At 49.6% G+C, this 12,293-nt stretch overlaps 1 protein-coding gene across 2 annotated transcripts in view; it reads left to right on the plus strand.

The window, feature by feature from the left end:
• vti1a (vesicle transport through interaction with t-SNAREs 1A) overlaps positions 1 to 12,293 on the plus strand; it is a 96,119-nt gene that overhangs the window by 61,768 nt on the left and 22,058 nt on the right. The window contains exon 7 of one of the 2 annotated variants that reach the window (XM_076152200.1): positions 2,294 to 2,366. In XM_076152200.1, the coding sequence (XP_076008315.1) occupies positions 2,294 to 2,359 (66 nt within the window). In that variant the 3' untranslated portion in view covers positions 2,360 to 2,366. The remainder of the gene's footprint in view (positions 1 to 2,293; positions 2,367 to 12,293) is intronic. The other variant, XM_076152199.1, reaches the window with a different exon arrangement.

A 12,293-nucleotide genomic window follows, 5' to 3' on the forward strand; every position in this document is an offset into this window, starting at 1 on the left:
CTCAACGCAGAAAGCTTAAAGATCACAACATGGCAGTGGGGCAATTTCAAAGGAAATCAAACATCTCCTTTCAAAAAGGTCCACAGAGTAACAACACTCTCCTTCTCTTTGCTTTCTCTCTCTCTCATCTTCCCAAGAGGCTTCTTAGCACACACACACACACACACACACACACACACACACACACACTGGTAGTTTGTAGGAGCAGAAAGTGAGGATGACGAAGCCCAAATGTAATGACGTGGGGAGGCAGGGGTCCGTCGGCGTCAGCGTCTCTCTTTTGCATTTAAAGAGACGGAAGATGAAGGAGGGATAGTTTTAGCATTAATGTCGACACTCAAACCTACAAACACACTCACACACACACGCACGCACACAAACATCCCCACACGAGCCCCATCGCTCAGCAGGAGGTGTGGCCTTTTGTTTTTGCTTTTATGGTAGGAATGGAAGTCGGTGGCAGGTTTCAGCGCTCGGTCAAAGCAGCGGCGAACCCCCGAGAAAATCCGACTTCAGTCTAGCACACAAACAAGACAGCAGATATGAGATCACATTAAAGACGTAGGTGTGTTTTCAATGGACTCTAGACCCACAGAGACTTGAAAGTACACAGATAAATACGCGGTGTAGAGTAGGAATAGAAAATAAAACATAACTGAGCCCTAATTCGGACCCACATAAGCAGACAGGTCCGTCTGTAAAGGCCTGGGAAGTGACCCAGACTGAAGTTTCCTTCATCACGTCCTCCATCTTTGGAAGCTGAATCTTGCGGTTAAGAGGTGTTAAAAACGCCTCCCTCTCATTCTATGCATGTTAGCAGAGTAAATTCCAGTTTGTGCTATTTTAAGTGAACATAGGAAGAGAGCGATTTGGTCGGGGAGGCATGGAAGAGAGGGGAACGATTCAGAGAGATGTATTTTGGGAGAAAGTGTGGAGCGTCTAGGGGACAGAGATCTGTGGGTAGAGGCAGACATCAGGCAACTGCAGGACTTGTTGTCTTTGCCAGAGGGCCCAAACCCCAGGTCCCCCACCTCCTACCCTGTACCACATCGCATCCTCGGCTCTGGCAACCAGGCAACACAACCGGCGCAGACTGCCAGAGGCTGGGAAGGGAAGGACGGATGAAGAAGAGGAAGAAAGTAGCGGCAGAAGAGAAAGGGAGGGCTGGGGAAGGGAAGGGAAGGGGGGCATCGGGAGTGGAAGAGGAGCCAGAAACGAGAGGCTAGGAGACTTTGAAGAGAGGAGAAGAGAAGAGAAGAAGAAGAAGAGACGGGAGGAAGAGTGGAAGTGTGGAGTGGAATACAACACGTTGATGAAGAACAATAAGAAATGAGGGAACGTGCAGAGTGAGAGCGGCTTTATTGGGGGGGAGCGGTGATTATCTTTGAGAGAGATGAAGATGAATGACTCCCTGCTGACTCCAGAGAGAAACTCTGCAAAAGACTCACCACACACACACACACACACACACACACACACACACACACACACGCACACATCATTCTCCTGAAATGCGACTGCAGGTACGACGGCGATGGCAGCTCGCTCAGTGCGGCATCAGCATTCTTTATGCAGTCACACACACCCGACACACACACACACACACACTGTATTGGCAACATTCAGTGTGTTCCTGTGCATCTAAAAAGTCCCCAACACACACATGATGATAGAGGGGGATAAAAACATTTCTGTGACCCCTGGAGAGGCAGAGAGAGGAGAAGAGGAGACAGGATGGAGTGAAGAGGAGACAGGATGGAGTGAACAGGAAGCATGAAAACAACCTACAGAATATTTAAACACACCTCAGATCCGTTAAATGAGAGCAAAAGCTGCGAAATGTGTGGGATTATTTGTCTAATTCCTTCACTTAATAGCTTTTTGTTGTGTTGGCTGGCGAGAGTTAACGCTGCGCTCCTCACTCCTGCCAGAAAACTATTGCGACATCGACTCAACGCAGTGATGCAACGCTGTGTTTAAGCTGTTTATACAATTGCATCAGACGGCGGTTTCCCATAATACCTCACCTTTGTGCAGCGTGCAGCTCTGCAGGACACAAAAATACCCCCAAAACTTCCACACGCAGCAGATTTCAAGGTTGGGGAGAGAAAAGTATACCGGAGCGCCGTCGGAAAAAGGAACGGAGACGTTTCACCGCTCTGCTCTGCTAATTGTGTAACAAGGAGCCACACGGTGATCAAGCAGATGTGTGTTTTAATGACCGTGATTCACTCCTTCTCTTCTTCTTCTCCTTCTTCTTCTCCTTCTTCTTCTCCTTCTTCTTGTCTTTCAGCTGAGGGAAACGGACGCCAACTTAGGCAAGAGTTCCCGCATCCTCACGGGAATGCTAAGAAGGTAAGAGTCAGGTAGGGACCCTGTTTCTGAACCTCTCTGAATGTGTGTGTGTGTGTGTGTGTGTGTTATGTTGTGGGTAAGGGGGGCTTTGTGTACACGTGTGTTTTCTCCTCGTCTTCCTCTCATAAGGCGAGTTCATTCCCGCGTGTGTGAGCCCCGGCGTAGCGGCGCTCAGCCCGGGATCGGCGCGTGCAAATTAAGAGAAGAGCGGCGTCGTCTGCGCTCGTGTCAAAATGTTTCCCGCGCAGCTTTGTTCCTCGTTCTAGTGAGAGGAGCGGAGTGCGGCCCAGCGTAGCGTAGAGAAGAAGCAGCAGCTTGAAAAGGCGAGTGCACTCTGTACGTGTCAGCTATCCATCCGTCTTTTCCTTTCCCTTTGTTTTCCCTCAATCTGCACTTACCACCCATATCCAACTGGCACTCTTTTGTCTTTGGCTTTGCTACTTCACGCACAAGGAAGCCCCACAAGGCGCCGCCGCCGCTGTCAGAGGCACACGCAAATATTTCAATAGGCCCTAGAATTATCTTGCGCCCTCACACACACACTCAAACACATACACACAGAAACACACACACACACACACCGTAATGTCTTGTCACATCTCCGTTTCATAAAGTGCCTGTGTGCTTGTCCCTGAACCGTGACGGCACGGTTTTGTTTCTCTCTCTCTCTCTCGCTCTCTTTCTTGTTGTTTTCCCTCTCTCTCTCTCTCTCTCTCTCTCTCTCTCTCAGTCTCTCCCTCTCCCTCTCTCTCTCTCCCTGTCGCCCCTCTGTGGGTTTTGATTAAGAGTAATATGTAAATGACACCGAAGTAAATGTAAAATCCCGGGCCGGGGAGGAAGTGCCAATTGAAATGGACGCTTCAGTGCCCGTGGACAATTTGGAGGGCGGCTCACAGGGCGTCCGGCGGGCTGCGAGCGAGCAGGCAGAGGGCCTGAGGAGGAGGACGGCTGCGTCGCCGACTGTAACCAATATTTTCTGCATATGTCTTCCATTTTGTCAAGTCTGATTACGGGATGAGGAGGAGGAGGAGGGAGGAAGGTGGGAGGGGCGGGGAGGGCAACCTCGCCTGGTGTGTCACCCAAAGCTGTCCAGAAATCATTCATCATCCCCACCGCCTCCCGCTCCAGCCTCCCCTCCCCTCCTCCCCTCCTCCGCCCGGCGAAGTAAATAACGCACGCTTATTTCAATATTATCATATTAATGTTAAAGTTCAGCTGTCACCTAATGGGAAGACTTAATCAGACGTAGCATTTTGAGAGGCGGGCCGCCCCTCCCTCCCACTCTGCGGCCCCCTCGCCCCCCCCTCACCCTCCTCCGCTTAGCGCCCCGGCTCAAATCAGGATTTATGAGGGCTTTCCAGAGTGGGGCCCTGCGACCGGCTCCCCGCCGCCCCCGCTCCCCGCCCGCCTCTATGCATGATGGGAGCAAGAGCACATAAACATAAGCACATAACCACAACCCCCCCTCCCTTATTGCTTAAACTCTTTTTTGAGTCGTCTCTGTCGGTGTCTGAGGTCATCATATGTAAGCAGAGATCAAGGTTGGCGGCGCCGTTATATCCGACCGCGTCGACCCCGCCCACCCCTCCCCTGTTTGGCAATTTGTCCTCATTTCCCCGTCCATTTCATTATTTGCTCTCCTGCCTCTCTTCGCCTTTTGATTAATGGTTTGTTTGTGTGTGTGATGTCTAGGCGAACCGCGTTTGCTCTTTTCCGCCCGCTGCTGTTTGGTTTGGGGGCGGGGCTGCTTTGTCGTTCTCCAACTTGTTTGCTTTGAGTCTCGCTTGCAGTTTTTGTGACGACTTGTTCTGTCGGTGGAAGTGAGCTAATACAACAGACACAGGAACGCCTCGCTCGCTCGCTGTGGTTTGGTTTTGCGTTTGAGGCAGAGGAAGATGCAAACATGGAGGGAAGTGATAGGAATCTGACACATATAGACCGTTAGTGTTGCTTAAACTTCACAAAGATTCCTTACTGAAACTGAAATCAGAAGAATAAGCCACGCAAAATAAAGACAAGCCGTTTCCTTTAGGCCGGAAAGTACCAACATTCATATTTTGAGACATTCCTGACACCTCTCCGGCCCGATTTGAGGGATTTAACATGAACCCGAGCGTTTGGAATAAATGGAGGCCTTTGTCGTTGTGTAGTTTTGTTTTTAAACCCTTGCCGGGTCTCCGTGGTTCGCGGGGCTCTCACCCCAGCTGAGCAACAATTAGACACTCATTAAACTCGCTGTCACGGTTCAAGAAAGCCAATTAACATAAAGACGCCACAGATATCACTTTCTGTAAGAGACGTACAGGGGATACACACGCGTCTCAAATAGCTGTTGCTTTGTTTAAAACCATTCTCACAGAAACGTCTTGACTGGTTGGAGTCACGGATGCCAACGAGGGTAATTAGAAAGTCTCAAACCCGTGTGTGTGTGTGTGTACATTACGCTGCTGCGGACCGGGCCGGGGCCACAACCGGCCTCTCTGTCTTCTCCTCTCCGTCTTCACTTGTCAGCGCTGTTCATTAACGTGGCGGATGTCATCGGTGTCGTCGTGGGCTTCCAGGGACGTCCACGCCTAGTAAATTATTAATCCGGTCATCTGAAATCCCATGAGTTTTAATTATATCATGGTATGCACAGTGATCCGGATAAGATGTGAAGGCCGTCAGAACGTTATTATATATTAATATCTGTGATCAGCAGCTCCAGCCAACACTGACAACACAAGATGGTGCTTATTTCTTTATCTACCTTTATAAACCAATTTACCCAGGCTCCTCTTGTTAGTGTTGAATAAACTTCTTTAGATTAGCGCCACTCTTCATTGTCAAGGGAAATATTTGTGACGCGTATTAGGAATGCGTTCTCCCTTCATCTGAAAGAGTCTGCTGGTCTTCACTTTCTCCATTTTGATGGGTAGTGTGTGTGTGTGTGCGAGCGTGTTACAGACGTTGCAGTGGCAGGAGCCTGATTTGAAGATGCCACACAAGCTTTGATAGAGCCAGCAGCAGGCTGACTTCATGGCCCACGTTGGGAGAGATGCTCGCTGTGTGACCGTAGCAGGAACCGTCCTGTGGCTACACACACACCAACATCTCCAGCACCTCGCCCTGGCACAGTAGGAACAGTTGGGATAGGGAATGCAGCTCCAGACCCAGTTAGGACCGCTGAGGCTCCTGGCAGCCTCGTGGAAGGAGGGGGCACGGGGAAGGGCAATGAGGCGGGGAGACGGCGGCAGGGGGAGGAAGAGGAGGAGGAGGAGGAGGTGTATTTTGAAGCAGAGGGGTTGTCTGCTCTCACTGGCAGCTGATCCCACATGCAGGTGGTCGACTCAGTCGCCAGGCAGATCAAAAAGTCAAGGCCCCGGGTGGACCTCCCTTTGAAATGGGAATGGGGCCTGGATATCAGACAGAAAACATAAGCAAGCTCCCAGCCACAGAACAGCTCCATATTCATGCCTGGGACTGGCAGTAGGGACGGGCAGGCAGGATGGACAGCGGCTCAGCCTTCAGAACACGACTCACGCTCGCCCCGGACACTGATTAAGAGATCAGTCCCCCGAGCCGCTGCGGCGGTGACGCTGCAGCGGCGGCGGCTCAAACACCGACGCGGCCGCAGCATCAGCGAGGAGCTAACGTTCTTTCCCGACACGTATTTTATCCCGACAAGAGGCGTTAATGTGCGGCCAAGTGAGTCTCTGTGATTTTGCACAGTTGCTCCATGTCGCAGCTAAGTCGTCACGCCGCGCCCCGGCTTCTACTCTTCATCACCGGCTAATGCTGCTGCTTAGGGGTTCGGCCTCTTTCCTCTCTGTGAAAGTATTCCCTCGCTCGCTCGCTCTCTTCTCTCTCTCTTTCTTACTCTACTTCTGTCTGCCTATCTGGAATATTAACTGTTGGGATATGTAGGTCACATAATTAATGGAAGTCAGCTTCTCCAGTGGGCTGTATGGTGTGTGTGTGTTTGTTTGTGTGTGTGTGTGAGATGTCTTTTTGTGAAGCTGTGAAGAACAAAAAGACGAGATTATTTAAAAAATGTACTCTGACAGATACAAATTATACATCAGCTGTTTATCCTTTCACTTCTCTTGTATTGCCCAGTTTTAGGTTAAAGAGAGTTTAACTGTCCCACACACACACTCAATAGATTTCATTAGAGCAGTGCATCATGGGTAAGAGATGACAACTGTTTGCTCTGTTTTCCATTCGAATTTTACTCAATATTGCAGCTGAACTTCTCCGTGTAACCCCAGCGACGCTTCCTGTGTTCTGTCCTGACTGTGTTCCGGTCTCTCCCATCTCCCTCTCTCTCCGTCTCTCTCTCTCTCTCTCTCTCTCTCTGATCTCCCCTCCGTGTCTCTGCCACGATAAGTCCATGTACTACATTGGTACACTTTGCAAATGTGCTCAACCTGGCATGATCGCCCCCGTACCCTCACACTGCTCCGTCCCTGTGGGTCGTTCCTGGCCGTGCCCTTTCCTGCGCTCCTCCAGGGAAACGTCCCGTCCTTTTTATGTCCGCTCGGCTTTTATCCTGCCAAAGGACTTAAGTGTTGAAGCGTGAATCCTGTCTGGCCCCAACTAAACTTTACATATAGCAAGATGAACGCAGCTGATGTTCACTGGCGGTTGCAGCAGACCGTGTGCAGAGAGTCGTTTGGTTGTCAGCAGCCAAATAAGAAGCGCTGGAAGATCTCGTCGGCCCTTATGGCCTCTAGGCTTTAGCCAATCAGACAGAGGCTGTTTCTGCATCTTCTACAACAATCATCCCGAATGTTGACCAGAGAAACGCCCGTCGTGTCAGAGACCGCCCACCGCCAGCTGATCTTTTGCGTCACGTTCTGTAGACGCTCTGTATCGCTTCTCAACGCGTCTAATCTGATCATCTTTGCTTCCTGTTTTTTATCAAGGCTATTTTATTTGACATTTCTGTTTGGAAAGGCAGATATGTGCCTTTACTGTCTGCACTTTTTCCCTGGTATGTTTGGAGGGTTTGTGTGTGCGCTTGTGTGTGTGTGTGTGTGTGTGTGTGTGTGTGTGTGTGTGTGTGTGTGTGTGTGTGTGGCTACAGGCTGCTGCTGGGACAATGACAGGGTGCGCCTCAGCCTCATTACTCACTGCTCCTGAGCCAAACAAGCAGCACTGCCACCTCTCTTTCACTCTGCCTCCTGCCTTCTCTCTTCTCCTCTCTTCCTCCACCTCGCCCATTAGAGAGTGCTGATGGGACGGTTTTTTTTTTTGTGCAGAGAGGAGAAAGCGCACGCAGGCACACACACACACACACTCACAAGCCCGGGCTGTAGAGGAAGGGGTTGTTGACAAGGGCAAAGACGTGTTGTTGTTTTATATAAGGGATGCATTTGTCTGTTGAGGATTGACTCACTTAGCTGGCTGCCAAAGCCTCCCTTTTTTCCCTCTTCCATTTCTCCCTTTCTCTATTATTTCGCCTATAGCAGAGTGTTTGAGACAGGCTCGGGACATAGTTGAATTCTCATCAAAATGTGGTGGTACTGTTTTAGATTCTCTAGCCAAGTTGATTTTAGATTGGTGTGTCATTCCTGAAGCAATCAGAGCAGCATAAGGAGTTTAATCTGCGTCTGTGCAAAGTCTTTATCAGCTGCAGTGTTGACAAAGAGGGGGAACATCCCACTTCTTGCACCGTCACTTCTCCACAAAGGCTCAAGGGTCAGCCGGGCCGCGGCACAGAGGTGACCGGCTCCGTTCGATCTCTTCCACGCCGTCCTAGTTGATGGAACTTCTCTTTTCCCCTCCTTTAACCCTGACAGACTGTCGTTCTGACGAGATGACTGGAGATCAGTGGCGCTCTCATCCCTTGAAGTGGCTCCAGGTGTCACTCCAAGGGTACCCGCCCCGTTTGATCTGCCGTCGAGCGCCTGTCGGGCCACGGCACCCTCTGATTTCCCCGTCAGAGGGGAAAGAGGCTCTCCTGTCCAAAAGTTCCACTGCTACTTTTGAGTGACAGCGAGGGAGAAGGCTCGGTGGTGATACAACTAACACAGCCGTCACAGTTTGGGAAAAGGACTATTTTGCCGTATCCCAAAGCCATTATTCCCTCAGCCCTGTTTAGCAGTCGCAGGGAGAACCCACCTAACCACTCACAGGAGCACCGCACGGTAGTGATTCTAATCTGGTGAGCCGGGACCAACCGACAGAAAACAGGAACAAAACAAACATCATATGAAACCAAAGCATTCTCACTGATCATGCTGTGGAACTCGTCTTAAGAACAACAAAAACACCTTCTCAAACGTCTTCAGTGTTGTCCAAAGGAGGTCCTTGTCTTCTCTGAGACATAAGAGAGGAGCTGCACAGATGAAACAAAACTGAGCAGAGGAGGTAAATATCTTTTCAACAAACATAGATGCTTGCGTCCTTCCTTCCTTTCTTCCTTCCTCTCACTTTTTTTTTTTATATCCGTTTCATTTTTTCCCCCACCTACTGTGAGCTTCTGTGGAAAAAAAGCAAATAAATACAGGTGAGCTCTCAGTCTGTGGCGTGGGCCTGCCGCCCGTCTAGTGGGAGCAGGGGGAAGTGTCGGGGATGTGATGGTGGAGAAAAGGCTGAGGAGGAGAGGAAAGAGAGATTGGTGCTTTGCAGCGCTGCTGTGTTGTTTGCGAGGCGCACTCTTCCCTTTGTGTGTCTGCCGATAACTTATTCAGCACAGGGCCATTCATCCAGGGGTTGAACGCGGGCGTCCGTCAAGACGGAAAATAATGAGGCGACAGCAGCGCAGAGGATGGCTTTCTCCCCCTGCCTGGGTCGCCTCCACCCCTCCCTCCTCCCCCGCCTTCTCTCCATCCCCTCCTCCTCCTCCTAGCCTCCCATTATTAGCCGATTTAAATAGATAATAGGGGGCCTTCTTCAGGACATTTTGAAGCAATTAGAACCTATCACATTTTCTCTTCCCTCACTGTCTTTCCCTCCCAGCAAGCCATTGTGAATACTTCCAGGCATACGATGCAACAGCTGCCTGGAAAAATGTGGAATGCCGCTGCATCGCTGGTTGCCAGGATTTGTTTGGGAGAGAAAAAAGAGGGGGCTTATTTGTTTCCTGTATCGCCGCAATAGACTCTGTGCCCACTTCAGCATGTCAGGCAATATTCTCTCTTGCGCCATGCCAGGATATGGGAGCCCTATGGGGGCTGGTGTTAAGTTGCCAGAGTCAAGTGTTCACTGCCCAAAGACCTGGAAACTCAAATTCTAATAAAGTGTAGCGGTCAGCCAGGTAAACAGGAGAACTTGTCAAGGTGGTGAAGAAGTTTAGAAGATGCAGTTTTTGCAGTGATAGTTTCGAGAAAATAAGTGAGCTGTCGAGGTTTTGTTTGCATCCCAGTTGAGGGTTAAGTGCAGCCACGGCCTCTCAGATCTCTCTTTGGACGGGCGCAAGAGCTTGCAACATCAACAAATGCAGAATTCTGACTTTGTTTCGTTGTAATCCTTCTTCTAAAACCCATCCATCACCTCCTCCGCCTCTGTATGTGTGCGTCCCCGCAGATGATGCTATATTACAAAGGCACTATATGGCTGCCATGTTGTGATGGCATGAAAGATCCCCTTTATCAGAATGGGCACAACAATAAAAGCAGGGCCACTTTTGTTGGAAGCTCCGGCATTTCAACTACTTCAACAACGTTTTTGGTCTCTTTTTCTCAAACGGCTTCTGACACTCGGTGCTTTCATGCTAAACACAACATAGTGTTTCTATTCAGTATTTTATTTTTTACATCCCACAGGTTGGAAGGCAAAAACATGGAGCCCAGTCGCCACCGCCTGTCCCTGCCCCGGTTTGGTGATGCTTGCTTTGAAGGGCATTGGGTGACATGTAGAGCACAACAGCTGTGACACGTTCTCTAGAATATGGGGCTTTATCTGTTGTGTGCTGAATCTAGTCTCATAGTGCAGCGTTCTCCCCCAAAATCCAACATCAGTCCGTCTCTTTAAGGCCCGCTGTTGTCCTAGTGTGAGTCTCTGATGTAGAACAAAGTATACAAGATCACGAAAAGTGCGTTCTTGAACCTTGCATTGTATCAAATCTCCAAAAGTGACTCTACACTCTACTGTACTTATATATTAGTGTTTTTGCAATCACTAGTGTTTAACAGTGGAAAAGATGAATGATCTCCTTCTGTAAAATCTTTAATGGTTTGAACATCATAGTAGCTTAATCACACCAAACTGTTGACCCAGTTTAGCTGGGTCATTGACCCTTTAGAACCTGACTGATGTTCAGAAGATCAGGGCCGTCACTGCCAGTGTGCTGCAGCCTTTTATTTGCATGTGGGCCATAGCAACTTAATCAGTTTATGAACTCTTGTCTACCGAGGACCGGGGAATCAACAAGCCAGACTCCACCGGCTTCAGTATGGAAATTAAATAAGTGGAATTAAGTGGTGAAGAAGTGGTGCGCAGCTGAGTTTCCCACAGTCTGACTCTCAGTATGGACTCTGAAGCAGCCGCTGAATAATAACTGTGTCTTTTAAGTGAGGGAATATTGTTGTAATGAAACTGTCTAGCTTCCCAGCCTTACTGCCCTTAATGGTAACCGCTCTTATGTTTGTACTTTTAAAGAAAGTTCTGCAAGTTGTCTTTTGATTTCAGTGTTTTCTCTGAAAGTGCCACCAGCCGATCATTCTGTCTGGATTTCTGCTGTCTCAATAGATTAGATTGACGTTTACCACTGCATTTCTTTTTATTTAATGCATGTCTGGGTCATTGTTGGTCACACACACACACACACACATGAACATCAGCGTGTAGGTCTGAGGTTTTTCATGTGACAAATGAAGCAAACAGCGAGCAGCCCGTAGTCTCTGGAATTAGCCGGCTATCAGAATGACTTGGGCATGACCATTGAGATGAGTTGTCGGCTTCTGCAGGGACGATAGGAGATTGAATTACAGCACACACTCATTGAAACACTATTCCTCTCTGTCTGGACTACTGACAGCAGCAATTCTTCACACAGGTTGTTTTGTTTGTTGCCCGGCGTTGCTCCCTGGGTGCATTTGTCCCTAGGTGCATTCCACTGAAAGCAATAGCTCGGACATCGGATCACAACGGTCCTCCTCCTGCTTGATTAGTATTGAGTGATGTTGAGCAGGCCTGTTTCATGGCGGATGCCTCAAACCATCATCTGCTGGAGCCAAAATCATAAGGACAAAGCAGAGTTATGCCGCGAAGGCCTATATAACCTTGATCAGTGGAGAAATCCCCAGTGAGCTCCAATGCCCATACCGTCCATTTTTAGCCCAGGGATCATAGGAAGTTTTCTAATGTTGTATAATTACACTCTATGGAGTTCATCCTGAAAGTTGGTTTGGCAGCCGCTGTCTTTCCACTCCGGAGCGTTTCACTGTTGCATTTGTGATTTATGGCTTTAGATAGTTGCAGTCATTGCTTCAAGAAGTGAGCAGATCCACAGGGTCATTATTTGCATAGGTTAAATAGGCACATATGCCTTGATATGCTGATGAATTAGCATTAGTTTGAAAAGGGAGTCTCCTATGACTTACCTTGGCTCAGAGTTTTGCTCGAGTCAAGTGCAGTGCACGTTCAAGCCCTTGGCCTAGACATGGTTTTGGGGAGTGAACCAGCCACACACGGCTGGTAATGACAGGTTCCGTGTTGCCCGTGGCTTGTGGCCCATTGCGCTGTTTGTTTGGAGAGTGGTGCTCGGCCGTGAAGTGCTGGCCCAGCTGGCAGCCGTGTCGTTGCCCCCTTGGCCCGATGGCTGGGGCATGTTTGGCCCGCACCAGCCAGGCAGACTGGCATCCAGGAGGCTGTGGAGGAAGAGGTGGAGGAGGAGGGAGGAGGAGAGGGGGGGAGGGGGGGACTGACAGAGGAGAGGAGCTGTTGGCTGAGCACCCTGGTGCTAGGCCAGGCCTGCTGCCAGCTGGAGAGAAGACTTCCCTTCTCAAAAC

This window comes from Genypterus blacodes, unplaced genomic scaffold (genome assembly GCF_046128005.1).
Source record: "Genypterus blacodes isolate CSIRO-AG114 ecotype Tasmania unplaced genomic scaffold, CSIRO-AGI_Gbla_v1 ptg000055l_1, whole genome shotgun sequence".
Lineage (NCBI taxonomy): Eukaryota > Metazoa > Chordata > Actinopteri > Ophidiiformes > Ophidiidae > Genypterus > Genypterus blacodes.